This window comes from Rutidosis leptorrhynchoides, unplaced genomic scaffold (genome assembly GCF_046630445.1).
Source record: "Rutidosis leptorrhynchoides isolate AG116_Rl617_1_P2 unplaced genomic scaffold, CSIRO_AGI_Rlap_v1 contig62, whole genome shotgun sequence".
Lineage (NCBI taxonomy): Eukaryota > Viridiplantae > Streptophyta > Magnoliopsida > Asterales > Asteraceae > Rutidosis > Rutidosis leptorrhynchoides.
In genome coordinates this window covers 43,134-70,610 of record NW_027266840.1, presented here as the reverse complement: position 1 = coordinate 70,610, position 27,477 = coordinate 43,134, and the positions used below count along the sequence as shown (strand labels likewise).

Sequence of the window (27,477 nt, the reverse complement as noted above, 5' to 3'; positions counted from 1 at the left end):
TAATATACTCAAACTTAAGAGGGACAGATAAAGTGATCAGTGTCTCGTGTTACTCATAACTTATGATCTATATGAAGTCTCTTTCATATCTGTGGACTGTGCTTATGAGTGATACAGGATCCTTATTTTTATCCTTGACTGAAAAGTAACTTACAGGATCAGCAATAAGAAACTAAGCCCTAGATCGACGAAGCAGAACAATTAAACGCTGAAATATAGACAAGGACATAAATTTTTACTTTACAACAACTGTAGAAGCTGAAAATTTTGTCAAGTGATTTTTTTTTTCATGCATCAAGGACAGAGAAGTCACCTGAGAAAGAATGATCGATCAGGAAATGTTTATACTATCATACGGTACATAAACCCTAATTTCTGCGAACGGGCTCGGTAAGCCTCAGCGACCCTCCGAGCTCAACAGGTAGTAAAGGAATGAGAGAATGAAGGACATCTGTTATCAATGGCCGATAACTTGGTTCAGGTTGTATGCATAGTACTGCTACTGCAGCAACCTGCACGGCATTCAAATTAGCATTTGGAATTGATCCCTTTTCTAAAAGTAAAAAAACTCAAGGACCATTTTCAGTTTTTCGGTAACATATAGGGACTAAATACTGCATCAGCCCTTTAACAATAGTTGTTGTTCCACCACAAACCTGATATAGATGCTTTAAATCCATTGTATCTTTGATCATGGGATCCATGATATTTGGAAGCTTTGTTCTGTCTGTGAGTTGAGGCATAGCCTGTTTAGCAAAATTTTAATTTCGACATTGATTAGTTCCGTATATAGTTGTGTTTATATTTCACAGATAGCTTAAGGATGGTTAGAAGAGTGTTACCCAAGTTACTATAGACTGCAATTGTGCAGGTGACATCTTTTCTACCGGCTTTCTTCCTATTAGGAGCTCCAAAAGTACTACTCCAAATGCATACACGTCACTTTTATCTGTCAACTTACCTGGAAAGATATAAATATATTTAAAAAAGGAAATAATAATAATAATATAGAGTATTTTAGTTATGGTGAAGAAGTATAAGCATACCATCTAGAAGATACTCGGGAGCTACATAACCTAATGATCCCAAAAGCTTCACATTCTTATTTTGAGTACCAGAAGTTACAGCAAGGCTAAAGTCTGATAGCTGATTCAATAGAAAAAACTAATTAAAAATCCACTTTTGTTTCAGTTTAAAAAGTTGCAATTTTCAGGGGAGGGCGGGAATCATATCTTAATTTACCTTAGCATTGAAGTTTGAATCCAATAGAATGTTTGACGATTTAATGTCTCTGTGGACGACAGGCGGGTTGCAGTTTTCATGAAGAAACTCTAGTCCTCTAGTTCATCAATAAGTGCAACCACATCCACATTAGCATTTTTGGATCACTTACACAAAAAAACCTAAAACTTGAATTGGAAAACGAGACAAATGGATTACCTTGCGACATCAACAGCGATTTTCATCCGAATATGCCAAGTTAAAGCTGATCCATGACTAGGCCCTGAAATATCCATTGGCAAAGATTGAAACACTTCGACCAATGACCATTTGCAATTTTATTTTATTTTTCAAATTATAAGAAAGAGAGGAAATTTTTGTACCGTGTAGTTGTGTCTCCAAAGACCCATTTTGCATTAACTCATATACAAGAAACCTCGATTCTCCATGAATGCAACAACCGAAAAGAGAGATTATGTTCTGGTGCCGGATTTTCCCCAACCAGTTCACCTCATTCTGTATTTATACAGATAACATCAAGGACAGAAACACAAGTAAAAAAGTCAACTTTGTTGGAGTTAATTCCAAGTCCATTTATTTACCTCAAATTCCCTTTCAGCATCAGGTCCCCTCCAATTCAGTCTCTTCACAGTTCCAACTGAATTATCACTAAAACGAGCTCTGTAGACAACTCCACGCCCACCTTCCCCCAAACAATTACTTTCGTGGAACTTGTTCGTTGCATCCTCTAATACATGATATTCAATAACAGTGATTGGATCCTTCTTTGCCACCATTTTCACTGAACTAAATCTACCTAGAATTGGACTAAACGTTTGTCCTGTCGCAGCACCTTCAAACCAAATTAATCAAAAACGTCAGTAGACAAGAAGTGCATTCATTAACCAAATTCTTAAAAAGAGTATTTTATTGGAAAAAGAAGATACCGAAGTCCTGCTTGGTTATTCCTTGGCATTTATTCGAGCGTCTGAGTCTACAGATCCAGAAAATGAAGAGAAACAACAATATTCCGGCGAGGAGAGTAGCAGCAACAATAAGTGCTACTAAGATTTTCACGTTCAAATCCTGATGATGCACCACTCTAACAGCAGCCAATCCTAGTTTACACAGAAACTCCCATCATCAGCATAATCCAAATTGCTTTCAATGGAATTAACAACAAAAGCATGAAACAAGGCTCAAACTATAAACTACTCCCACCGTCTTTGCATAGGAAAAACGACAATTAATTAGGGACGGAGGGATTAGCTTTTCATCGGCAATTGACTATCAGACATACAGAAATACCATTAAAATTAAAGATCCCAAATTTTTATCATGAATTTGCCAACAATCAACAAAAAAGGTTCAAACTTTAAGCTACCCTTTTGTTTTGGTACACAATGTATAGACTATGAACTGGGATAACAGTACACAAACCAGTTCAAACATTGTGAATCAGCCAAAACCCATATCACAAATAAGCAAAACAATGAAATAAAGTTTGATAATTTCAGAGTGCAATGTTGTGGTGATACCTGGAGATTGAGCTGCCATATCTTCTTCAGAACTCTGAAAAACATGCTCAAGCTCGGAAGAGAAATGAACATTGGAGTCTAGTCTAGCATAGACAAGTATGTAATTAGCAAACAACACCATTAACAAGTAGGAAAATCTCAATCTACTAGAACTACTACTACAAAAAGGCCACATGGATAATGATTGAGCTAGAAGGTTCATTGGTTTAGTTAGTGATTTCCTTCTTTTGAAGAGAGAGAGAGAGAATTCAAAAATTGAAGAGTGTGTGTGGGGTATAAAAGAGAGTTTTGTTTTGGTAATATAACTAAATGCAGATGGTGACAAAAGAGACCGTTCGGTTTGCTGTAAGTAAAGAAAAGCAAAGCACTTTCCTTTTTGGCTTTTTTATTTTGTGTATAATGGAAGATAAAGGAGTAAATATAGAGAGGGTTTGTATGTTTCTTTTTGTGTCCCGATTATATTCCGTCTTATTTTAAATATTTTAAATACGTATTTTTATTTAAAAAAATGATTAAAAACATTATTTGGAATAGAACAGAGCATGTTCTAGATATAATGCACCCTTAGATTTTGATTCAGCTTCAGACATTTTATGACACTGTTTTGTTTATCATTTTTGTTTAGGGACAATCTAAAGGTTCGTGTGTCATGTGGTAGTTAAAGTAAAGTCCAAACTTTTTTTTTCTTTCCTTTTTGTAGGGATTCGAATAGAAGTGGTTTCGTGGACGAGAGAAAAAAAGACGACGTTTTTATCTAACTACTCGTTTGTCCTTAACACTCTCACTTACCTCAAAATCAGCGCCTTCTTTCTAAGGCTACTTTCCGCCTTCCGATGTGGAATGTCTATATTCGATCTTAATTTACGTTCTAAATTTATTTTGATAGTTGAATCATGAACAATATTATTTAGTTTGAAATGAAGATGTAACCGATAATATCAACGATTTTACTTAATTTAAAAGATTATATGAGTTTTATGATTCTATCCAAATCAACGATTTACATAATTCAACTCGATTATTATGATTAAACAATAAAAAAAAACTCTAATTCAACTCGATTATTATGATTAAATAAATAAAAAAACTATTATAACACCATCAGAAGATTACAAATTACTTTAATAAATACTATAATGTTAATAAATTAAACAAAATAGTTCTTCTCGATCCATAGTCCCATACCCTAATTAAAAGGAAAGAGTATAGGAATAAGAGCCATTAGAATTTTACAAGTTCATAAATGTCACGCCATCAAAAGTAAAGTCAGGTCCCATTTATTTGGAGAAGGGCTTTTGTCCCGTTTGGGTCGAAAATTTAATGGCATAATGTCCCCAGTTTCTTGTTACACCATTGTCATCGATCATTTAATCATCAACTTTTTTATATTTTTAGGTTTTTTCGGATATATTACAGTTGACAATCATGAGACTAATAATTTTTCGTTCTAACTGTTAGCACACAACGCAGTAGGAGCCGGTTTTTGTATACGATCCCGAATAAATAGCTGTATAGCAAAGTACAGCTAATCTATCATCTTTTCATTTCACATTTGGAGTATATTTTGTCTCCTTGAAGATATTTATGCTAAACTTTACTATACTATAACTAAGAAAAATAACTTAATTACGAGTATTAATACTACCAATTATTAACATAGGTATCTTCTTATCCTCAACTATATACTATACGTTAATTGCACATGCTTGATGTGTATAAAGTCAGCATTTGCTCCTTTTTATGTTTATATTTTGCGGGTCCAAAGAAATGAACACAAATCAATTACTGCTTCTACTCAATGTCAACTGACTAATCAAATTTATCATAAGAAAAAAAATAGACTAATCAAATCTTTTTCTAGATTTCTTAAACTTCCCTTTAACATAATGTATGTATTTCATTAGAGGAAAAATAAAATGGAGCAAATTCCGATACGTTAAGGTTCTCTACTTTAAAGGGTATGGAAAGAATGTCGTATTTTTAATTAAAAGAAAGTGATTAAACATAATAATAGTCTAAATGTATTTTAACTTGGTAACCCATGTAATATTTATTGATCGGATTAAGTCTAGAAAGTGATTAAACATAATAATAGTCTAAATGTATTTTAACTTGGTAACCCATGTAATATTTATTGATCGGATTAAGTCTACTAGCTATTTCTTGTTTTCAATTTTGTTCTTTATCTTTTGTTAAAAGTGGTGACAATAAACTAGTAGTCTATTGTTTGCCTAAATAAAACACATTCGCTCGCCTTAATTTAGTTTGTTATATTTTGCGAGAGCTATCTTTTAATATGGTTAAATTTGTTCATTTGAACGTTGATCATTAATAAGTGGGTTAACGTGACTATATATATTATATTAAGATTGTCTTTATATTAAAACTCTTATCTATAAAAGCATTGATCACGATTTTATTTAATAATCATGTTTTGAATTAGCAACGATTTTTTAAAGAAATCGACTCTAAATGATAATGACTTATTTTAACTTATCGAAAATAAACATCAAATATTATTTGGGATCAATTCTGAATGCGTAAATTACTCGATCGGGTCCAAAATTGACCCACCTTAATTATAGCCATAAAATTCCTTATTATGTCACCAAAGTATATAAATAAATGTAACTATGTAACCTAATCGAGAACGTGTGGGCGTAATGAATAAAATGAAATATATCTTAGTCAAATATTGAAATCTTGTTAGGTTTTTTTCTTTATCATGCATGACAAACGACCAAATATAATGGTCTAACATGCAACTATGCAAGTGGTCTATAGTTTTTCTAACCAGTGCAATATTGCATTCAATAAATATTAAATATTCTTAATTGTTATCAAAAGATTGTAAATATTTATGAAAAATAATACCATTTTTGGAAAGATTATATATCATGTGTATTTATATATGGATAAATTTTACAATCTTTCTATAATATTATGTTTTATTAAATGCTTATCATGTGCAATATTGCACTGGTTAGAAAAACCGATAAAATCTAATTACATTATACCCCTTTGGCTTTCCGTATCAAAATATATGAAATTTTTAAATACATCCAAATAAACATAAATTTAGTAAAGAATATTAACTAAATACGTATCTATTTGAATGAACTTACAGATCTAAAATATACTCCCACCGTATTTAATAGATGACGTTTTTACTTTTTAGGTTCATTGAAAAAATAATATATCCAGCCATTATTATTGTCTAGGTACATTAAATTTTCAAAGAACCAAAAAAGTGAAAGTGTCAACTATTTCTGTGCAGAGATAGTAATATATTTTGAGACGGAAATAGTAATCGAGGATTAACCATGTAAATGTGTAATTACAAATTATTCCGCATTTTTTACTCGTATAATTAAGTTATTTCTAGCTTCTAAACATAACTATCATTCTAGCAGGTTCAAATGTGCTAGTAATCTATTATAATTTAATTTATCATTATCTAATTCAACTCTATAAATGTGACATCAATTATATATAAATTAGATTTTTATATCAAATGAATTGATGTATGAAGAGACATCAATTATATATTCTGGTAGAGAAAATGACGTCTATTAATCAAAATGTAGATATATAATTAATTATTAATAACTTTATTTAAAATAAATCATGAATGGTTTGCTCAATTTATTGTTATGCAGGATTTGACACGCATATCTCTTGATCGAGGCTTGCTTGCATTCTATGTGTAACCTAACCTAATGGCATTACGCATTGTCATTCCGTCGGTGAAAGATTAATTGCCTTAAAAAAGAAAAGTTCCTGAAAATTGAAAATCAAGAATGGAAAATTAGAACCTTAAGATAAAATCTACAATTACAATCCTTTTTCATAATATTTTGTGGGTATTTTATAACGTTAATCATAATTAATATTTCGATCTCCATACGTAATTTGTCTTTCAGATATTTTTGGATATTTTTATAGCCGACGGTCCGACTGTAAGACTAATCTCTCGTTTTAACTATCAGCTCATCAAATTGGCAACAAAATATTGTTCAATTTGCAGAAGTCGAGATCGAACCCTCTGCCTATCTTGATATATAATCTGTAATACAATATTTTCGAGCATATTCGATATTTTGATTGGGAATAGCTATATTGCTTTGCATTAATTTGTACGGGGCCTTATATTATATACAATAGTTCATGAATATGAATCCAGGCTTAGATTTGGGCTAACCAAAGTCCACATAGTGATAGCCATTACTTTCCAATTCTTCGACAGTAACATGAAAATGAATTACTGAAAGCCCATTAAAACCTTTCAGCTAATCTGTTCGATCAAAAATTTCTTGATGACTATATGCTTGCTTGGTTCCTAATGCTTTACTTTAAAGCCCATTTCGTTTTTCATGTTCCATTTCGAGCACTTAATTCCTAAACTTCCTATCTTTGACAAACGTTAAATTAATCGATCCATTTTCCGTTAAAAGTCGCTGATGTGAACAAGTTAAACGAATAAGATGGTGGCGTATGTTATTTACGTGTATATAATTTCCACATCACTTATTATGATCGATTAGATTATATTTAAACCTATGGCCAAACAAAAACTACATGACAAACATATATATGGTTTTAAAGTTAAAGGATGTGAACTTCAAAAAAAAAAAAAGTTAAAAGATGTGGAGAAATCTCCGAACTGAATGTCGATTCAATTTCGATTTGGTGTCGGTTCGATATCCATTATTGAAATTAAGGAGAAAGGTTGAGTGGCAAATTTTATCAATTCGGTGGAAAAACCGACACTAACATCAACCACACAAAATCATGAATTTATCATCGATCGTTGTCGTATAAATATTTTAATAATATGCTTGATATATATCTGATTCCCATAAGTAAGAACAGATCGTATAACAGAACGGCGATGAAGGATACACTAGCCAAGGTTTGGAGGCCAGGCAAAGGAATATCATTCATGGATATGGAAGATGAGAAACTTTGTTTCAAGTTCTATCACATGACGGATCTGAACAGAGTTTGTAATGGCAGTCCATGGACATTCAACAACAATCTTCTGCTCATTAAGAGGATTGACGGGACTGACAATTTCTCCAATATTCTATTCAATACTGCAGATTTTTTAGTACAAGCGCATGAAATCCCAAGTGGCTTCTTCAGTGAAAGGGTGGCACAATAATTAGGAAATTCAATGGGTACTTTTCTGAAGATGGACAATGACAACAGAGCACCCATGGCGAAGAAATTTCTTCGATTCAGAGTTTCACTGGATATTCGAAAACCCTTAATAAGGTAGAAGAAACTGAGTCATGGTGTGACAGGAGAAACTTTCTTTGTCAAATTTAAATATGATAGACTGCCAATTTTCTGTTTTGTTTGTGGTAAATTGGGATTCTCTGATGCTTTTTGCTTAAATCTCTTCACTACAGATGATGGTTTGATGAACAAGGGATGGGGAAATTGGTTGAGGGCAGAAATTCGCACTCCTATGCAGGAAATACAAAACCCATGGATCAAGGCGTAGAACTCGTCTTCTAACCCGATAAAGGAAGTCAGTGGTTGTGTCAATACTGCTTCGAAGGATGTTGTTCAGGAAGATGATGTGTTGATGCTGGAAAAGGATAAAAAAACGCCCACGAGGTAACAGTTCTACTAAGGAGACAGAAACTCTTTTAAGTACTGGAAAATCGGAAGCGATACTGAATCGGCGAATCTTGCAAGGCAGGATCGTCGGGCGCCATGAATATCCTAAGTTGGACCTGTCGAGGATTAGGCCGGCCTCGGGCAGTATTGGCTTTAAAAGAGTTAAGTAATAGATATAGGCCATATGTGATTTTCTTGATTGAAACCTTGGTTCATGCACAAAGAATCGAGGAAATTAGAATTGAAATAGGTTTTCAAGGGTGTTTTACGGTAGATAGAATTGGAAGAGGAGGAGGTCTTGCTTGTTTATGGAGGAATACTGATTTGATTGAAGTGCGCACGTTTTCTTCTAACCATATAGATATGAGTGTCAATGTAAATGGTGGGATCTCTTGGCGCTTAACAGGATTCTATGGTTATCCAGAGAGACACAGAAGAAAAAATTCTTGGGATATGATAAATACTTTGGCATCACAAGGAAACGAGCCATGGATTATTCTGGGAGATTTTACTGACATGCTGTCGGTTACTGAGAAAATGGAAGGACGACCACACCCGGATACTTTACTTGCAGGTTTTCGTGATTGTGTGGGGAGGGCACCGTTAAGTGATATTACTCTTAGTGGAGATCAATTTACTTGGGCAAGAAGTCGGGTACATCCGCCGCAATGTATGAAAAATTAGATAGAGCCTTTGCAAATGGTGGCTGGCTTCGCTTATTCCCAAACCATACTCCGTTGAACCTTATTGTAGGAGTGTCAGATCACAATCCCATACTTCTTAAAATACTGATCCTTGGATACCCGATGATGGAAATTATTATGTGCACACGCCTATGATGGAGAGAATGGAGGACTTGCAGGTTAAAGATCTCATAAACGAAGATGCCACAACTTGGGATGCCACAATGATAAGAGGAATTTTTATGATATTGATGTCGACAGAATACTAAGAATACCTCTCCCAAGAGTTAATTGCCAGGATCGGTTAGTGTGGACATCTAATTGGGTATCAATTAGATGTCCAACATATAGGCCTGTCACTAGCTATGGAAGAAAGTATGATGTGGAGAAAAATATGGAGGATGCATATACCTCCAAAATACAGAAAATTCTTGTAGAGACCTTGTAAGGAAATTTGCCAACACGAGATTCATTGTTGCAACGAGGAATGGTAGTATCAGAAAATTGTGTATCTCGTACAGAAAGGGAGACGATTTTGAATGCTTTGTTGTTTTGCAGGAACACGTCACAATGCTGGGAGACATATGGCCATGTACTAGAAGGAGACGAGTTGCCAGACATCTTAAAGAATTTACTACAGAGACCTCGATCAAAATTGGAGGAAGCTTGATCGATCATGTGACACATCTGGAAAGCACGAAACCTTTGGTATTGGGACCAGAAAAGATTGCCACCTACAGTTGTGGTAGATAACGCGTTGAGAGACCTACAAGATTGGCAGAGAGCTCAGGCTAAACTTCGACAAGATGACCAGAGAAGCATACTGGTGAACAGAGATCAGGAAAGTAGATGGCGCAAACCACCAAAATCCTTAAATGTAACTTTGATGGGGCAATACATGAAAACAGTGAATGATCAAGCTACGGGGCAGTTGTTAGAGATGACCAAGGACGATTGCAAGGAACAATTTATGGATACCTTGATGTGCTTCTTTCTCCAATACTCACAGAAGTTTATGCTTTCAAAGAGACTATGAGATGGCTTCTTCTAGAAGGATACACTTCAGTCATACTGGAAACGGACTGCCAGAACCTTGTTAATATATTCCATAAGACTGATAGTGGAATTAATGAAATAGGCATGTTGATATCAGAATGCAAGATGATGGCTTTGCAATTTGCATCTTTCTCGTTAAGATGGATCCGAAGACAAGCAAATATGGTAGCTCATAATTTGACACAAGTTGTAGTATTATATTATATAATAATAACAATAGCTGGAACGACTTACCAGCAACAATTGTAACAATAGCTTTATCTGATGTACAAGTTTCTGATTTGGAATAAATAATACATCAACTTTCAAAAAAAAAGTATAGAAATATATAGGTATTGGGAAATTTTTTCTATTTTAGACACATTTCCATGTTCCTCCCACTCTTCATTAATGTCAACCGTCGGATCTTCTTCAAATCAAATCAAAACATCCATTTCATGACCAAAAAAACAAAAAAAAAAAATCGAAATAATCTTTTTGCTCTCATTTGGTGACCAAGAAAGCAAAAAAAAATTAGAAATAACCTTTTTGCCCTTAAAAATTTACCGTTTGAAAAATAGATTTGAGGATAAAAATGTAGTTTTGCATCATTTCTCCCACTTTCACGCCAGCCAAGGCCAAACAGGTGACTCATGTGACGAATCACACGCTGACATGTGACTTTCACACCTCTTAAAAAAAATTGAAACTTTAAAGTCCCGTAACTACAAATAGAAGCCGAGTCGTGATATTGATATTAGATACAAAAATACATATTTCTATTTTTTTAATCGAATGAAAGTCATTTCATAATTTTTCAGACTTCATATGAATATTTTATGAATTTAACAAAAAAACTGAGCAAATTTAGACTTAAAATCAATTTTTCCCACAACTTTCTCCTAAAGTATCGAACAGTCCTCAAAGTTTATTTTCTGATGAGTACGTCCAAACGTCTTTGTCACGAATATGTTGTCATTATCTCACTATTTTAAAATAATTGTATATAGAGCTAGATTTGTAAGAAAATGAAAGTCGTTTTAAAATTTTTCAATTCCATGTAAATATTCTATTTCTTTCTTAATAAAATTTGTAGATATAAATATATATATATATATATATTCGGAATAGTTCGAACACCTATAATCTATGATGCACTTAAATGTGGTGGATATGCCGAACCTGTTTTCAAAACGTTTTCGGTATGCGTTCGGGTACGATACGCCTCCGAAACGTTCTGAAAGCATAGTAAACGTATTGGAAACAGTCAAGATGTAGGAAAACGATCTTGACTTCAACTGAAACGTCAACTGAAACGTTTCCCGATCCCAAAAACGAAATTTCTAAAATAAATCAATTCAATTGTAGTCCAACCCATTAATTTCGGTTTATTTAACATCCAATTTGAGTCAAACCTAAGAAGAGAAATTGAATCGGGTCGATTGAACTCAAAAACAAATGAATTTTTTTTGAAAGAAACCGTGACGTCTCTTCTCTTCGCCTTTCCTCTGCCATGGCCAGATTTGGTTCTACACTTGAACGTCTCTGAAGAAGATGATGGCGTTTTTCTATGACGACAATTTGTGTGCTCTTTATTGAAATTAATTAGATCAAATCAGAATTCTATTTTCAAAGGGAGGGATGCAAAAAAGAAACGAGGTGAGAGGTAGAACAAGATCAAATTAATCAAATGAGATTAAGGAGAGACGGTTCATCCTTTAATTCGAATTGGATTTATCATCTATATGATTCTAAATTGAAAATTTGTATGTGTTATTCAGAGATTATGGATTATAATAATTTAAATTTCTTTCTATTTTTAGATAATAGATTCTTATTTTATTGATAAATAATATTTTATATGATAATAAAAAACGTATTTTTATCGGTTAATTTTTAGATTTGTCGTATCTCGTACCCGTTTCCGTATCGATACCGAAACTCGTATCCATTTTCTTGCTATATAGTCTATAATTTTTTTAATCCATAAACCTGTAATAATTATTGATAATTCGAATCGCGACATATTACCCACGTTCGCGACTTCTCCCGAGCCTTCGTCTAATATATTGAGAAAGGAGTAACGTGTAACAATATAAAAAAACTCATTCTTTTAATCATTTTATCTACAATTTTTTTTTTTTAAAGTTAAAATAGTCTACCGAATGAAATTCAGCACTCGATCAGTTGGCATCAAATATCCTCGTGAAAGACTTTGGCAATGGGCACATATAAGTAGGCAAATTCACTTCTGGCCAACCAACAACAACCCAACCTCTTATTATTTTCATGAAATTATTTCTCCGTGTATTGAAACTCGATTTCTCTTATAATTATAGCTGGCTCTGCTAGCTAACTCTCATACTATATATTTACTGCTCGTAATTAATGTATGCGTTAAAAATGGCAGCTTTACCAAAGTCAAATAGTTCATCTCAAGAATGTTGACTCGACGATCTTTATGGTTATCTATCTACATGATTAAGGAACCACTGTTTCAATCTTTATTTAAATTCGTTAGACAGTGAACTCGTTTATCATTCTTAACATGTTATTAAGATTATTTTGATTTTTGACTCAAAAATTTGTATTGGAATCATTTTAAGTTGGTTCAAAACTGAACAAATTAATTTTGTTCTTGCTTGGATATATATATTTTGATTAATTTTTGTGCTAAATTCTCCAAAAGAATTATCTGAATTCTATAATCGACATCTTTACATAAAGTAATGATATCATCATAGCGTTTCAATTAAGAAATGTGTGTGTGAGAAACATGCAAGTTCGATCGATCATTCGTCGAAATTTGGATCGGAGAGGTCGGATTTGAGAGTAGAAATAATATGTCATCAATGATTTTTATTTGATAGTGGGTCGTGCCAATATGGCCTATTGACCTAGTTGTCCCGTAGCATTCCTAATTGGAATAAGTTTCGTAGCTAATCCGAGTGAGACGGTTTATGATGAACTGGTCGAGCCTCATCGAGTTGTCTTCCCATCGGATGACTGGCCGATAAGAGGCCGATTGGGATGTGTATGTTCCTTAGCCTATTTCTCTATGTGCGTATAACATAATAATTCTTTTAGATATTTTTAAATATTTTCATCGCCAACAACCGTAATACTAAACATCGTTCCGACTGTCACTAAAATATATGTATAGCATAATTAAGATGGCTACATATATGGTAGAATTATCGTCAAAGGGATATTAAATACTCATCATGTCTCGTTCGTTCAAGTCCTATATATATACAAACGTACAAACAGAGATGAGTGAGTGTAGACATAAGTAAAAATAGCAAAATGAAAGTTGTGATTTTAATTCTTGCAACTCTACTATTGACAAATCACCAAACACTACTAATTGAAGCCAAACACCAACATGATCAAGGCGACCAAGGGAAAGAGGACACCATGAAGAGGCGGAGCAGCCCAAATAGAAGTGGCCGGGGATCATCAACGTCAAGAAATTCATCCTCATGTGATCCTTTTTTCAAGTCCTTGTTTGGAGCTTGTATCCATTGGCCATTTCCGAATCCATTTCAGCCATCACGGCCGCCGCCACGTCCTCGTCCACATCCACGTCCTAGTCCACTTGTGCCTTCACCTCCCCCTCCGATGTTGCCTCAACCACGTCCACGACCTTCACCCCTCGTGCCTTCTCCACCACCTCATCCTCGCCCACAGCCACGACCACGGCCACGACCTTCACCACTTGTGCCATCTCCTCCACCACCTCGTCCACGTCCTACTCCACGCCCACGGCCACGACCATCACCACTCGTGCCTTCTCCACCACCACCTCGTCCACGTCCTACTCCACGGCCACAGCCACGACCACCACTCGTGTCGTCTCCTCCACCACCACGTCCCCATCCACTTCCACACCCACCACCACTTGTACCTTCGCCACCGCCGGTTATCCCATCTTTCCCACCATTAGTTCCATCCCCACCACCACCATCGTTTCTTCCACCGCAAGTACCATCTCCGTTACCGCGACCTTTGGTTCCTTCTCCACCACCGTCAACTTTACCGTCCGTATTTCCGCCGCTTGTGCCATCGCCACCTCCAACGGATAGATCACAAACTCAACAATTTAAAAGGCCAGCATCTCATGATACTGACATTTTCCTACCACCACCTCCGACCAAAGGTGGTCGTGCCGGCGCCACCATAAGTCCCTAGCTATATCAAATCATTCATTTCGCCGGCACCTAAACCTTTCCTTAATTAATTGCTTAATTGAGTTCCACACACATGGCATATCTACTAGATAGTGTTATGATATAGATCTTGGTTGTTAACCCTATAAATTAATGGTATGATGAATTATACGTACTAATTAAGGTTGTACTCATTTAAGCATTGTTATGGAATTTTTGTTTTTCTTCTAGAACAATATGCAATTCAAATCACTCTCTAGTAAACCCAAAACTAATTAGCATTGTTCAATTTCTATACTAAGCTTTCGCAACAATTAAGCTATCGATTTCAATCTCCCATGATTCTCTATTTAAATTTATAGAATCGAACCAAAAGCTTAAATTTTATAGAATCGAACCGAAATCGTAAATTTATGAGTTCTAGACTATTTCGATTCAATTCCGTATAATATTTTAAAAATAAAAATCAAAATAAAATTAAAAAAATTTCTGTTTCGATTCAGAACCAGAACTGCATCGTCTGATTTGATTCGATTCCCATTTCGAACCGGACCGTGTGTCGATGTCTAATTTATAATTGCAGACTCCTGAATCCTGATCGATTTGTTTGAATATTTTGTCAAGATAAATGGAAGAAATCGAATTTTCATCATATTTAAAAAAATTAAAATTTAAAAATTGTTTTTATCTGTGGGCCCCACGCCTAGTTTTGAAAAGTCAAACCAAACCTTTCCTATCCAATCTCTCTGTACCATCTTTCCCACAATCGTCTCTGTCAGGCAGTCTCAGGATCAGGATCCAAAATGAACTCCGATCCCGATGATCATCACGACGGCGATCAACCCTGCCCGGATCTACCAGAAGAATGCTGGGAAATGATCCTAACCTCCCTGAACGATCATCATCATCGCCAATTCGAATCTCTCTCTCTAATATCCCATCGCTTTCTCTCTCAAACCAATCACCTCCGCCAGAATTTCACCATCACTCCACAAGCCCATCTCCAGCTGCTCTCCACTTTCCCTAAATTCTCAATCAGATTCCCAAACATCAAAACCCTAATCTTCCCTCCATCTTGTCACGATCTCGATTCCGTCCTTACCCAGATCGCAAATTCCAATCTGAGCATAACCCATCTCGATATCTCCAAACAAACCAATTTTCCCGTCATGGGTATTCAACAACTCGGCCGGAAAAAGGGAAATTTGAAATCTTTGCGTTGTTCGAATGTCAATTCCTTGCAGGATTGTGATTTGGTTTCAATTGGGTATGCGTTTCCAGGTCTTGAAGAGGTGGACATCAGCTATTCGGATTCGGGTCGGGTGACGGATTCTGGGGTTATGGAGTTGGGGTCGAAGCTTGCTAATTCGCGGCAAATTAATCTCTCTGGTAATCATTTTATTAGTGATAAGTCAATTTTAGCTTTGGCATCGAGTTGTTTGCACTTGAGTGAAATTTCCATTTTTGATTGTGATTTCATAACTGAAGATGGGATTGGTTTGTTTATCCGACAATGTCGAAACTTGAAGTCCATTAGGATCAACGATATTTTGTTTCCAGGCATAGTTCAGTCCTTGTCTTTTGCAAATGCCAGGAAGTTGAGTGAAATACATCTATCCGAATCGTATATATCCAATGAATTGCTTGGTTTGATAGGAGATGCTTGTCTTCCTCTAAAGAAGCTGAGTTTGTCGAATTCGTGTGGTTTCACATTTGAAGGGATTTCTGTGTTGTTGTCTAAGAATCAGTCCATTGATTCTTTAGATCTTGAAGGAGCAAACTTTTTAAGCGACGAGTCTATAGTCGATCTCTGCAAGTACCTTCTTAGTTTAAGATCTGTAAATCTTAATTCATGTTCGAAATTGACAACCTATGGGTTTTGCACGCTTACGAATGAGTGTCCATTGCTTCAAGAGAGCCAAATGGAGAAAACAAATCTCGGTGTGGAATTCTGTGATACAGAGTTTGTACAGAATCGTCATGTTAAACATCTATACTTGGCGAATAACAACAATTTGAATGACGAGACTCTTAAGAAGATTATGACCAGTTATCCCAATTTAGAAACACTTGATCTAAGCTGCTGTGTGAGACTTACAGGGGAAGTTATCACAGAATCTTTACGAAATTTGCCAAAGATAAGAGTTTTGAAGGTAAATTGGATTAGGAATTTCGACAGCTTTAAGATAGACATTGACCTTCCAAACTTGGAGATGGTGCAAGCTAAAGGTACTCGGCTGGATGATGAAGCCGTTGCTGAAATTTCTAGAAAATGTTCAAGACTGTTGAATCTAGACTTGCAGGCCTGCTCGAGAGTGACGACTGATGGAGTGAAAGAAGCCGTTGTAAACTGCAAGCTACTGAGGGAGATAAATTTGAAGGGGTGTGATTCGGTGATGACTAATATTGTTGCTTGGATGGTGTTTTCGAGGCCATCTCTAAGGAAAATAATTCTATCATGTAGTTCTATACCTAAAACGGAGCAGAAGAATTTCTTTCTACGCCATGGATGTTTAGTTTGTGATGGCTCCTAGCCCGCTCAAGGAACTCGAAGCACTCTATACGCTTGATTTTTGATAGTTGGTGTTGTTTTTACTCGTCTTTGTAATTTTTATAGAGCTCGTAGATACATTGGATATCTGCTCACTATAGTCTATAATGCTGACTATAAGAGATTGTGTAAATGAGATTATTTGGGCAGGGATGATGTAATTAAAAAATATTGTTTGATAAATTTAAAGGAAAAAAATAAGAAAGTTCATTGACGTTTTTTTGCTCCGTAGTCAAACTATGATCTCGTAAGAGAAAATATCTTAACCATCGAGAGATGACTGGGGCGTTGGCGATTTACGTTTCCTTTTAGTATTATCATTATCTTCCTCACTTATTCATAAAGATGATCAAATGACCCACACCTCGACAACCGTGTGATTTGATTTCATTCTGAAAATACACATGCTTTTATGTTAAAAAAATTCAACAAATTTGGATTTATTATTTTTTTATTGAATTATTACTAGTATATTAAAACGTGTTCTTAGTTTCAACATTATTTAATCAATAATGCTCTGAAAATAGGATTATAAATATATGTAGATAGATCCTCTGATCTCCTACAGGGAAAATGATGAGTAACAACACTTACACAAGTCCTAATTTGGTCTTACTGAGTTTTATACTTATCTTCTCACCAGCCCTTCTCCCTATCACATACTGCCATGAGAGATGTCACCCATCAGACAAAAGAGCTCTCCTGGAAATCAAGAAAAGTGCCAATGTTCCTAATTGGAACCCCAGGACCGACTGCTGCGAGTCTTGGCCGGGCGTCGTCTGCGACGATGCCACTAATCGTGTCACAACTCTCAGTTCTGTTGTCGTGGACGATCTCGATGGCCAAATCTCCCTTTCCATCGGAAACCTTTTGTATTTAAAAAGGTTGAGTTATGTCACACTTCCTAGGCTGATAGGACCTCTTCCTCCTACGATCGCAAAGCTCGAAAACCTCGAGGTACTCGAAATCCGGGCCACTGGCTTATCTGGGCCTTTGCCTGACATCTTTGGGTCAATGAAGATGCTAACCATTCTAGATTTATCAGACAACAAGTTCTCAGGATCCATCCCAAGTTCGACACCACACGCGCCTAATATTGGATTCGTCGATTTGAGATCTAACAAACTCCACGGTCAAATTCCTAAGCAGTTTGGTGAATTCAAGAGTAAAGGAGTTATACATTTGTACTTGTCCAGCAACAATCTCTCCGGAAACCTCCCAGCAACTCTAGCCAATAGTAATTTTGATACTATTATTCTATCGAGGAACATGCTTGAAGGAGACGCTTCCATGCTGTTTGGAACGAACAAGTCAATTGGATTTGTGGATCTATCATGGAACAAGTTTGAGTTTAATCTGCCCAATGTAAGAATTCCTAGGAATTTGTCGTTTCTAGATTTGAGTCATAACATGATTACAGGAGAAATCCCACATGTTTGGATACAAAGTAATTTGAGTTACTTAGACGTGAGTTACAACAAGCTATGTATATTTATATGTAATATCGCATAAGTTTTTAGTATCGCCTTGTGAAGCACCAAAATTACTCTCTTCTATGGATCATTCAAATCCGTTCCCTAATCCTTCCATCTCATTTGAGGAACTTCCTAGAGAAAAATGGTGGGGAGGATCATTTGATGATCTCTACCAATTTGAAGGATACTGGTTTAGAATTCCTGTCCTTTCATCAGCAATAGCTGCAAAGTCCCACTTCATTTCGTGTGACGATGACGTCATCCTGGCTTCCTCTATGAAGACAGGAACCACCTGGCTTAAGGCTCTCATTCCAACAATAATGAGTTTTAATGGTTCCGATGGCGGCGAAGATGATCCATTGCTCAAGAACCATCCTAACATGCTCATGCCTTCTTCAGAATACCAAATTTACAGAGAAAACGAAAACCCGGATGTTTATTTATCAGGTATGTCTCATCCTAGACTTATTAGGACACATATACCATATTGCATGATTCCTGATTCTATCAGGAATTCAGATTGCAAATCGTTTACGTTACAAGGAATCCTAAGGACACGTTTGTGTCACTATGGCATTTTCTAAACAAAATTGTTGCACACGAACGAAGGCCTCAATTCCCTTTTAATGAAGCATTTGATAGCTTTATTAAAGGTTTGCATTCTTATGGACCATTACTTGATCATGTTTTGGAATATTACAATGAGAGCTTAAAGAGGCCTGAAAAGATACTGTTCCTGAAATACAAAGAGATGAAAGCAGATCCTAGAGGGAAAATTAGAAAGCTTGCTTCTTTTCTAGGAAAAGATTTGGCTAGAGATGAAGATATTGATAAAATGCTGTGGAGGTGTAGCTTGCAGAGGCTTAAAAACTTGGAAATTAACAAAAATGAGACAGACCAGTTTACTGGTGCCCCACATGAATCTTATTTTAGGCAAGGTCTCGTCGGAGATTGGAAGAATCACTTCTCTTCCGAAATGGAAGAAAAACTTAACAAAATCACAAAAGAGAAGTTACAAGGATCTGGGTTAGAATTTTGTTGACTTTTCTGAGTTGGAACTTGGCGCAGAGAAGATTAGTTTTCTTCTGCATAATTTCATTTTGTTGCAATCTCTGTCAACATAATGTTATCTAATCAAGTAAATAGATCTTTGTAATAGAATATAAGTTTCTTCTTGATACATGGTTTCGTCTGCACAATTTATTTTGCTTGCTTAAAAAAAAAAAAAGAAAAAGAAAACAATGTTATATAATCAACCTAGGCATTTTTCTATTTATTAGTATGTCAAATATTCGATTTATTAGGATCATTTTGCTTGAAAAACACTGGAATTAAAAATCACTCAGTTTTTAACAAGTGAAGCTAATTAGGACACTGCTTTATTGGAAAACGTAAAACCAAATGTAAAGAACTAAATCTCATACTCAAAGCCAGAACCATGGAATTTCTCTCTTGTAATTTTGTCAATAGAATTAATCATTTCCTGGTTCAAGAAATTCTTGCGATCTCCAACTTCACCTTGCCTGTATAATGAAGAAAAAGAAGAGTGGATTTTGTATTCGTACACATAAGAATTATATAGGAACAAGAACAAGAACACTCTCTAATTACTCTTTGAAAAATTGGAACTAGAATTTTTTGAATTAATTAATAAGCCCATTCCGCTTAGAATACTCGTGGAGAAAGAGCCGTACTAAATGCAAAGAAGGGGCATCTTTCGCTCCCTAGCGAAGAATTTGAACCAAAATTTCTTGATAAGGCAATTTCTGGTCTGTTGCCATTGTGGTCACTCTATTAAGTGTGATTAACCTCCATGACCCTTTCAGCCATTCAATGGAGATCAATTTAAGAGCACAATGTCAATTTCTTGAATTGATTAATTTTAATTTGCAACTTTTTAGTGGACTGTTTTTGAAATTAAAGGAAAAATATTAATTTCTTTATTTGATTAATGCGACTTTGCAACTTTTTTATTGCATTCTCTTTTATTTTAAAGGAAAACGACAATAATTTCTTGATTTGATTAATACCAATTTGCAACTTTTTTATTGAAACGTTTTTGAATTCATAGAGGAAAAACATTTATCCATGATAGATGTACTGTATTTAATCATGATAGTCCAAAACTAAACATGTGATATTCATCATGCATGCACCTCTTTTCTTTTCATTTGTTTAAGTTTAAATCCCCTAGGGTTGCAAAGATTCTTCTGATCACTAACTAATATATATGTATACTCATATTTTCAGATTAGGTTCGCTTTTCTTTTTCTTTTTCCGGCAAGTTGGGATATTTTTTTATTATTAATTTTTTTTATGTGGTCTAGAGCAAATGTGTCAACCATCCTCCATCTTTCGGATAAAACTCTTAGATGTTTAGGTTATAAAGAATCATAAGTGATAATGGATAAGAGTTTCTCTCCGCTACATTGATACTTTCTCATTTGTAATTGAGGATATTCTCCTCCGATCGATAGCACACTCGCCTAATATCAGATAGGTTAATATGAGATATAACAAACTCAACGGTCATATTCCTAAACAGTTATGGTGAATTCAAGAGTAAGGAGTTATAAATTTGTACTTGTCCAACAACAATCTCTCTGAAAACTCCCTGCATCTCTAGCCAATAGTAATTTTGAGACGATTATTCTATCGAGGAACATCCTTGACGGGGACGCTTCCATGTTGATTGGAAGGAACAAGTCGATCGGATTTGTGGATCTGTCATGGAACAAGTTTGAGTTTAGTTTGTCAAGGTAAGAATTTCTAGGAATTTGTCGTTTCTAGATTTGAGTCATAACAAGATTAAAGGAGAGATCCTTGGATGCAAAGTAATTGAGTTACTTAGACGTGAGCTACAACAAGCTATGTGGGAAGATTCCGACATTTTTTTTAATAACGGGCGAAACCGAGTACACATAGTTTAGAAGTGTTTTACATAGGAAAAAATAAAATAAAATTATAAGACGAATTGAAAGCTTAAAATTAAAACATAGGAGGTCACTACACCAACACCAAAGAACAAATTCAAACAATGAGTCAAAACAATAAAGCTGGAGAATCATCACCACTCGAAATTCTCAACATAGAACCTCAAAACCTAAAGAAGCTTTGTTTATGAGCAGAGAATATTCTCCTTCCATGGACAAATCTCCCTTCCATCGGCGACCATTTGTATTTAGAAGAATTGAGTTTTTTCAGACTTCCAAGGCTGTCCGGACCTCTACCTGCAACTATAGCAAAGCTTGAAAACCTGGAAGTACTTGAAATCCATACGGCTAATCAATTAGGGCAAGTGCCTGACATTTTCGGCTCGATGAAGAAGCTAACCATGCTAGATTTATCATCAAACAACTTCACAGGATCTGTCCCAAGTTCAGTGTCACAGCAGCCGAATATTGCAAAAGTTGATTTTAGATTCAAACAATTCAGCGGTGGTATTTTATTTTATTTTTGTTTTATTTTTTGATAATAGGCTATGTCGATAAATTCATTAAATAGGAACGTCGAATCGGACAAGTTCAATAACCTCAAATGAAAGCTCACATAGAGAAAAATTAGTTGTTATTAGAGATTGAGTAATCTAATTTAATCAAACCATCGAGCTACTTTATTACCATCTCGTTTAACAAAAAAAAAATGAACAAAAACCAAAAATAGATGACAAAGGTTTAATTTGATCAACGAGAAGACCAACGCTTGACTGACTCGAAAGTGGAGTGGTATTTTAAATCCTTTTATAATGATCATTATATTTTTTAATCTGATCCAAATTTCAATTTGCGACACTTAGGATCGTTCACTCTAAAAGATTCTAAAAGTCTCTTGCAAGCAAGAGGCGTTGACAATAACTGATTGGTCCTCAATATTTAAAACTATTTGCAATGTTGCCCTCAATGTATTAAACATGGATACCTCGTCCTCATGTGTTTTAAAAATCGTGCTAATTGCACCACTTACCGCCAGAAAGTAGTGATGTCACTCTGAGAGTTGACATATACTTATTGACACGTCAGCTAATTGCTGACACATCAGAATCCTTAAAGACGTCGAATTGGTCCTCAATTCTTAAAATACTATAACATTGTCCCCTTTGTATTGCAAACCCACAATTAATCCTCATATGTTTTTTAAATTGGGCTAATTGCTCCAATTTAACAATTACCGCCGCCAACAGAAATGATGACGTTAGATTGACTCTCGTTGACTGACTGAAATTTTTTTTGTTTTGTTTTTTCTGCCTTTATATATATATGCTATCAGACTTTTGAGTATCTGACAGAATTCAAATCAATAATCTCTCAAGTCTCAATCATAACGAGAGAGAGAGAGAGAAAAGCAAGACTTCGATTCAAGAAGAAGAATATCACCATGGCAGAAAAACAGAGCTTATCGTCAGGATTGAGTTTGCAATGGGGAAGTCGCAAAAGAAGAACACCCAGGTTCGAAGTTCATGGCCATGATGACGCCAATGTCATCAAATTCTTATTGTTTTCGATCAAATTCTTATTCTTTTCTACATAATAAATTAAGATCGATTCATTCTATAATAAAGTTATTTTCTTTATCTATCTCCATTGTCTTTGTTTTGGTAAAAAGATGGCTTTTTTAATTTAAATGTTTTGGATTCTCTGAGTATTTTGCCAATGGAAATTACCAAAATGCCTTTTCTCATCTTGGGTAACTTTTTTTTTCGAAGTTTCATCTTGGGTAACTTAAAAAGTATGATTGCAGAATACGATTGAATAGCATCCATTAATGATTTTGGTACCGGCTTTGTTTCCTTATATAAATCAATTTTCAGGAGAGGAAACTATCTAATATTATTTCTCACAAATACTTGTTCAAAGTTTGATGAAGTATTCGTCCATGGCGAAAAACAGATTCACTAAACGATTGGATTCGGAGAATTTGTTTGCCGTAAGTGAACCCTAAATTAAACTACTAAATTAAGAGAGATTTACGATTTAAATGCGAGATTTGCAACAATAAAACTAATAAAATAGATAGAGATGCAAAGTATGAAACAATACTTATATGATCAAAGTTTAATGAAGGATTCGTCCATGGCGAAAAACAGATTCACTGATTGGACTCGGAGAATTTGTTTTTCTGCCATGGTTGAACTCTTCATAAAACTAATAAATTCGGCAAGAATTACAATTTTATATGCAAGATTTGCAACAAGAAATTTCAGAAGGATGAACTTGCAGGACACCACGTTCACGTTGCTAAAACCATTCATAGTAATTAATGGAGCAGTTCAAGCCAATTGATCTAAATCAAGAAAGTACGTAAACGTCCAGTTTATGATTCTTTTAACGAACCAGGTTCCAGCCGATCAAAGACGAGATTAATTTGATTAATTTCTATGTATAATGGTCGATACAAATCTCAAACCTCTTGTTGAAGATAATTATAACGTTGATAAACTAGTTAATTAAAATTACAAACAGAACAAGAAACCATAAACAAAGAAAAAGAAACAAATTAAGGATTATTTATTATTGGATCGATGATCACAACCCTTCAGTGTAAGCGACTCCAGTAGATTGCAGCCACGCCCCGCCTTGAATCAACTCAGCTACAGTAAATTTCTTAGCCTCAGCTACATCAGTAATTACTTTAAACCCAGGCCAATTCACCCTTTTACTAGTTCCAGCTCCAACACCCTTATTCATATACTCTCCATAATACAATGTCTTCAATGCAAAATCCCCTTCCCAAATTGACCACCCTGTAGGGTCCACGTGGTCCCCGATGTTAGACTGCATCACCACGGTCCTGGAATACGCCTTCCAGGGCCGGCCCAAGTATGTCTTGATTGACGTCTTGACGGGCCCAAGATCCGAACTTGCGATCACATCGCAGTTCTGGATTGAGGTCCCGGTGATTTGGTTTGGATCCTCTCGGCCTTGGGCCGTGACCATGTTGTTTTGGTTGCTCATGGGCTTTCGCGCCACGATCTTGCAGTTTTGGAATACGACGGCTGCATTGCCGAAGATGAAGTCCACTGTGCCGGTGATGTAACAATCTCGGTAGAATTGTCGGTTGGTGTGGGTGTAGAGAGTGTCTTGGTAAGCGTCGATCTTGCAACGGTAGAAGACAGATTGATCAGCTCCGACTCGGAGGGCTACGGCTTGGTGCTTCTGTGGGCCAGCTGTGTTTTGGAACCAAATGTCTTGGGCCATGAATCCATCTCCAACGGCAGCTGTGAATTGTGATTATATAAATTTAGAATTTAATCGATAAATTAACAAGTGATTGTACAAAGTGATTATAGAGATGCATTTGGGTGGTGTTAGAAAAGAATATAAATAGTATGAATCAAAACTTATTGCAACACAAAGTAAGAAAACCAAAATAATATAATATATATCCGATATTTATACTTAAAGTATTTATAAAATGATTCTAGTATAAGCTACGGCCGGATCCGTAAACGGTTTATCTATTACTATTTCCATAATTATAGTGCTAGATTTCAATCCAAACTTCTTCTTGCCTCACTCGTAGAATATACTCTAAATCAAAATCAGATTACTAATTCCAAGTCTTAAGTAATTGACTTCAAGATCGAACTAGCACTGGCTAAATGTCCAATTAAATGTTAGATATATATTGAACAATTGATAAGTATATTTAGATCTTATAATATTATAGCTAGCTCGGAAACGTATACGCACCAACGGTTGCAGATTTGAAGGTTGTAGATCCGTCAACGACATTCAAGCTTCCGGTGATAATGGTCAAGTCCATGCCATCACCAACGAGCATCAAATTCTTCTTGGACTTGGCAATTTCGAAATTCTCATTATAGACACCCTTCTTCACATAGATCACATACCTAGTCTTGCTATTGACTGGAGCTGCATCAACAGCTTCTTTTACAGTCTTGTACTTTCCACTCCCATCCTTAGCGACGACAACATTTGCCTGAATTCCTCCTTCTAGAAGCTTCCGGTCTCTGCTCGTCACCCATGATGGAAATTCCCTTACAAGCTTCACTAGATCATTGCTCGATCCTGACTCTGCGGAACCACGAAAAGAAAAAGAAGTGGGTATTTAGTACCGAAACTGTTACGACCTCCATATCAAAATAAATGATGATGTTTTATTATTTTTAGTTCACTTAAATTGACATGTATTTAATAAAAATTATTAATTAAATACATGTCCTTATGAATGAATTTAAAAATGCAAAAATCGTCTATTGTTATACAAAGCGAGGGTAAGTTATTTCTATGTCAGTGAAATGATTATATAATATGGAACATTATTTGCTTTTCATATACAATTAAAATAAGGCAGTGACTACTATTATTTTACTTATTTCTATGTGAGTAAACATTATTTACAACCAAGATGTGCTAGGAGTACTCACATCTTAATTTGAAGTATTCATGATATCCATTTAACAGTATGCAATTAACAATTTATAATCTATCACTTTCTCTAACTTGACTATATATTAATGTATAGTTTTTTGAAGATATATATATATATAGTTAGCATATAATTAAGGTTTAATTATTTTAAATATTGTATAATGTGTATAGTCTCTCAGAAAAATATATGGACCTGAAGATGCTCCAACTAGAATGGCCAATGAGGTTCGAGATTTGGATATCAAATCATCGAGCCATGGTTGCATCAGGGTCCTAGTCGGCTCACTGAGTCCATCATAACACGTAAAATGGTTAGTGAGCACGCTACTGAGCCATGAGTGTGCATTGGCACGCGATTCAGCAGTTTTTTCAGCAAGTGCCTCCGAGGCGTACATTATCCTGTCAATTGACAATTCCAACAACTCAACACAATCAGCCATAGCCATATTTTCCTGATCATTGATTCGGCTACGGACTAATTTAGCAACCTTGACAGTTTTTTGTATATCAAGAATTGATTTCTCCAAGAGGATTTGGAGTAAACCAACATGATCATTGCTCAAAGTTTTGTTAGAGCTGACTGCCAAGTCGTTGACCGTGTCTAAGCACGATTTTTGGTCGTGTGCTGTGTCGCAGAGGTGTTTGGGGCTAGTCGCCGACGAAGAGGAGACGTCGTCATTGTTGTTGTTGATCAGATATTGGATAGTAAAGAGTGTTGTTGTGCCAATGAGTGTTGCAAGAAAGAGAAATAGAAAGAGATATGATTTCTTGGAAGAGGATTTGGGAATATTATTTCCTAGTAAAGGCTGGTGTGTTGCCATTGTGGTCACTCTATTTAGTGTGATTAACCTCCATGGCCCTTCATCCATTAAATAGAGATCAATTTAAGAGCACAATGTCAATTTCTTGAATTGATTAATGCCAAATTGCAATGTTTTAGTGGACTGATTTTGAATTTAAAGGAAAATGATTAATTTCTTTATTTGATTAATGCAACTTTGCAACTTTTTTATTGCACTCTCTTTTATTTTGAAGGAAAAAGACAATAATTTCTTGATTAGATTAATACCGGTTTGCAGCTTTTTTATTGAAATGTTTTTGAATTCATAGAGCAAAAACATTTATCCATGGTAGATGTACTGTATTAATCATGATAGTCCAAAACTAAACATGTGATATTGATCATGCATGCACCTCGTTTCTTTTAATTTGTTTAAAAGTTTAATCATCTTGGGTTGCAAAGATTCTTTTTATTATTATTATTTTTATTATTATTATTTCTCTTTCCGTCTATTAATATATATTTTTTAGATTTTTTATTTTATCTTAAAATAGATGATTTTTTGTACAATTTAGATTAAAATATGTTAAATTTTCTCATCCACATAATTCTTTATGCCAATGACTTAAAAAACATGTTTTGACCGACATAATTCTCGCTCCTCCCATATTCCAACACATGTTTTTTCGATGGAGAAAATATATAACCAATTATGCCATATTGACATCGGAAAGATTCTTCTGATTACTAACTAATTAATAAGTATATTCATATTTTCAGATTAAGACCTCTTATTTATTTGTTTTTCTGTTTTCTTTATTGCAAGTTGGGATTGTGGATCAGTGGATCAATAATTACTCTTTCGGATCATAATTTCTTAATTACTTATCGTTTTTATTATACATTTTGCATAAAAAAGATAATAAGTAAAAAGGGACGGAAGTAAATCTATGTGCTATTACAGTTACTGTGTCTCCGTCGGTCCAGCTATTTTACTTTGGAATA

The 27,477-nt window shown here is 35.1% G+C and overlaps 4 protein-coding genes and 1 pseudogene across 5 annotated transcripts; 3 read left to right on the top strand and 2 right to left on the bottom strand.

The window, feature by feature from the left end:
- Positions 1–368: 368 nt before the first annotated feature.
- LOC139884902 (probable receptor-like protein kinase At1g80640) lies at positions 369–2,961 on the bottom strand. Its single transcript, XM_071868867.1, has 10 exons — positions 2,760–2,961; positions 2,169–2,339; positions 1,824–2,074; positions 1,605–1,737; positions 1,441–1,504; positions 1,243–1,339; positions 1,047–1,146; positions 843–961; positions 657–746; positions 369–512 (listed from the first exon to the last, which is right to left on the bottom strand). Exons 1-10 carry the CDS (start codon positions 2,959–2,961, stop codon positions 369–371), a joined length of 1,371 nt encoding a protein of 456 aa, XP_071724968.1.
- A 12,116-nt stretch (positions 2,962–15,077) lies between these two features.
- LOC139884901 (uncharacterized) lies at positions 15,078–16,808 on the top strand. Its single transcript, XM_071868866.1, has one exon. It carries the CDS (start codon positions 15,078–15,080, stop codon positions 16,806–16,808), a length of 1,731 nt encoding a protein of 576 aa, XP_071724967.1.
- A 593-nt stretch (positions 16,809–17,401) lies between these two features.
- On the top strand, positions 17,402–18,337 carry LOC139884900 (polygalacturonase inhibitor-like). The gene has a single exon (XM_071868865.1). It carries the CDS (start codon positions 17,402–17,404, stop codon positions 18,335–18,337), a length of 936 nt encoding a protein of 311 aa, XP_071724966.1.
- Positions 18,338–18,380: 43 nt separating this feature from the next.
- On the top strand, positions 18,381–19,342 carry LOC139884898 (cytosolic sulfotransferase 5-like; annotated as a pseudogene).
- Positions 19,343–23,822: 4,480 nt separating this feature from the next.
- LOC139884894 (pectinesterase-like) lies at positions 23,823–26,512 on the bottom strand. Of its 2 annotated transcripts, none has more exons than XM_071868860.1 (3): positions 25,885–26,512; positions 24,990–25,334; positions 23,823–24,514 (listed from the first exon to the last, which is right to left on the bottom strand). In XM_071868860.1, the coding sequence occupies exons 1-3, from the start codon at positions 26,510–26,512 to the stop codon at positions 23,823–23,825; spliced, it is 1,665 nt and encodes a 554-aa protein (XP_071724961.1). The 2 variants fall into 2 exon arrangements, with proteins under 2 accessions (XP_071724961.1, XP_071724962.1); XM_071868861.1 differs by having other exon boundaries at positions 24,990–25,328.
- Positions 26,513–27,477: the final 965 nt, after the last annotated feature.

Excerpts from the sequence above, each read along its gene's own strand:
- LOC139884900 (XM_071868865.1), top strand. The coding sequence starts at position 17,402 with ATGAGTAACAACACTTACACAAGTCCTAATTTGGTCTTACTGAGTTTT.
- LOC139884894 (XM_071868860.1), bottom strand. The coding sequence starts at position 26,512 with ATGGCAACACACCAGCCTTTACTAGGAAATAATATTCCCAAATCCTCT. Across the intron at positions 25,335-25,884 it reads TCTAGTTGGAGCATCTTCAG|AGTCAGGATCGAGCAATGAT; the intron begins GTCCATATATTT and ends GTGGTTCCGCAG. Across the intron at positions 24,515-24,989 it reads CTTCAAATCTGCAACCGTTG|CTGCCGTTGGAGATGGATTC; the intron begins GTGCGTATACGT and ends CACAATTCACAG.
- LOC139884902 (XM_071868867.1), bottom strand. The coding sequence starts at position 2,961 with ATGAACCTTCTAGCTCAATCATTATCCATGTGGCCTTTTTGTAGTAGT. Across the intron at positions 2,075-2,168 it reads AATAACCAAGCAGGACTTCG|GTGCTGCGACAGGACAAACG; the intron begins GTATCTTCTTTT and ends TTTGGTTTGAAG. Across the intron at positions 1,738-1,823 it reads ATGCTGAAAGGGAATTTGAG|AATGAGGTGAACTGGTTGGG; the intron begins GTAAATAAATGG and ends GTATAAATACAG.
- LOC139884901 (XM_071868866.1), top strand. The coding sequence starts at position 15,078 with ATGAACTCCGATCCCGATGATCATCACGACGGCGATCAACCCTGCCCG.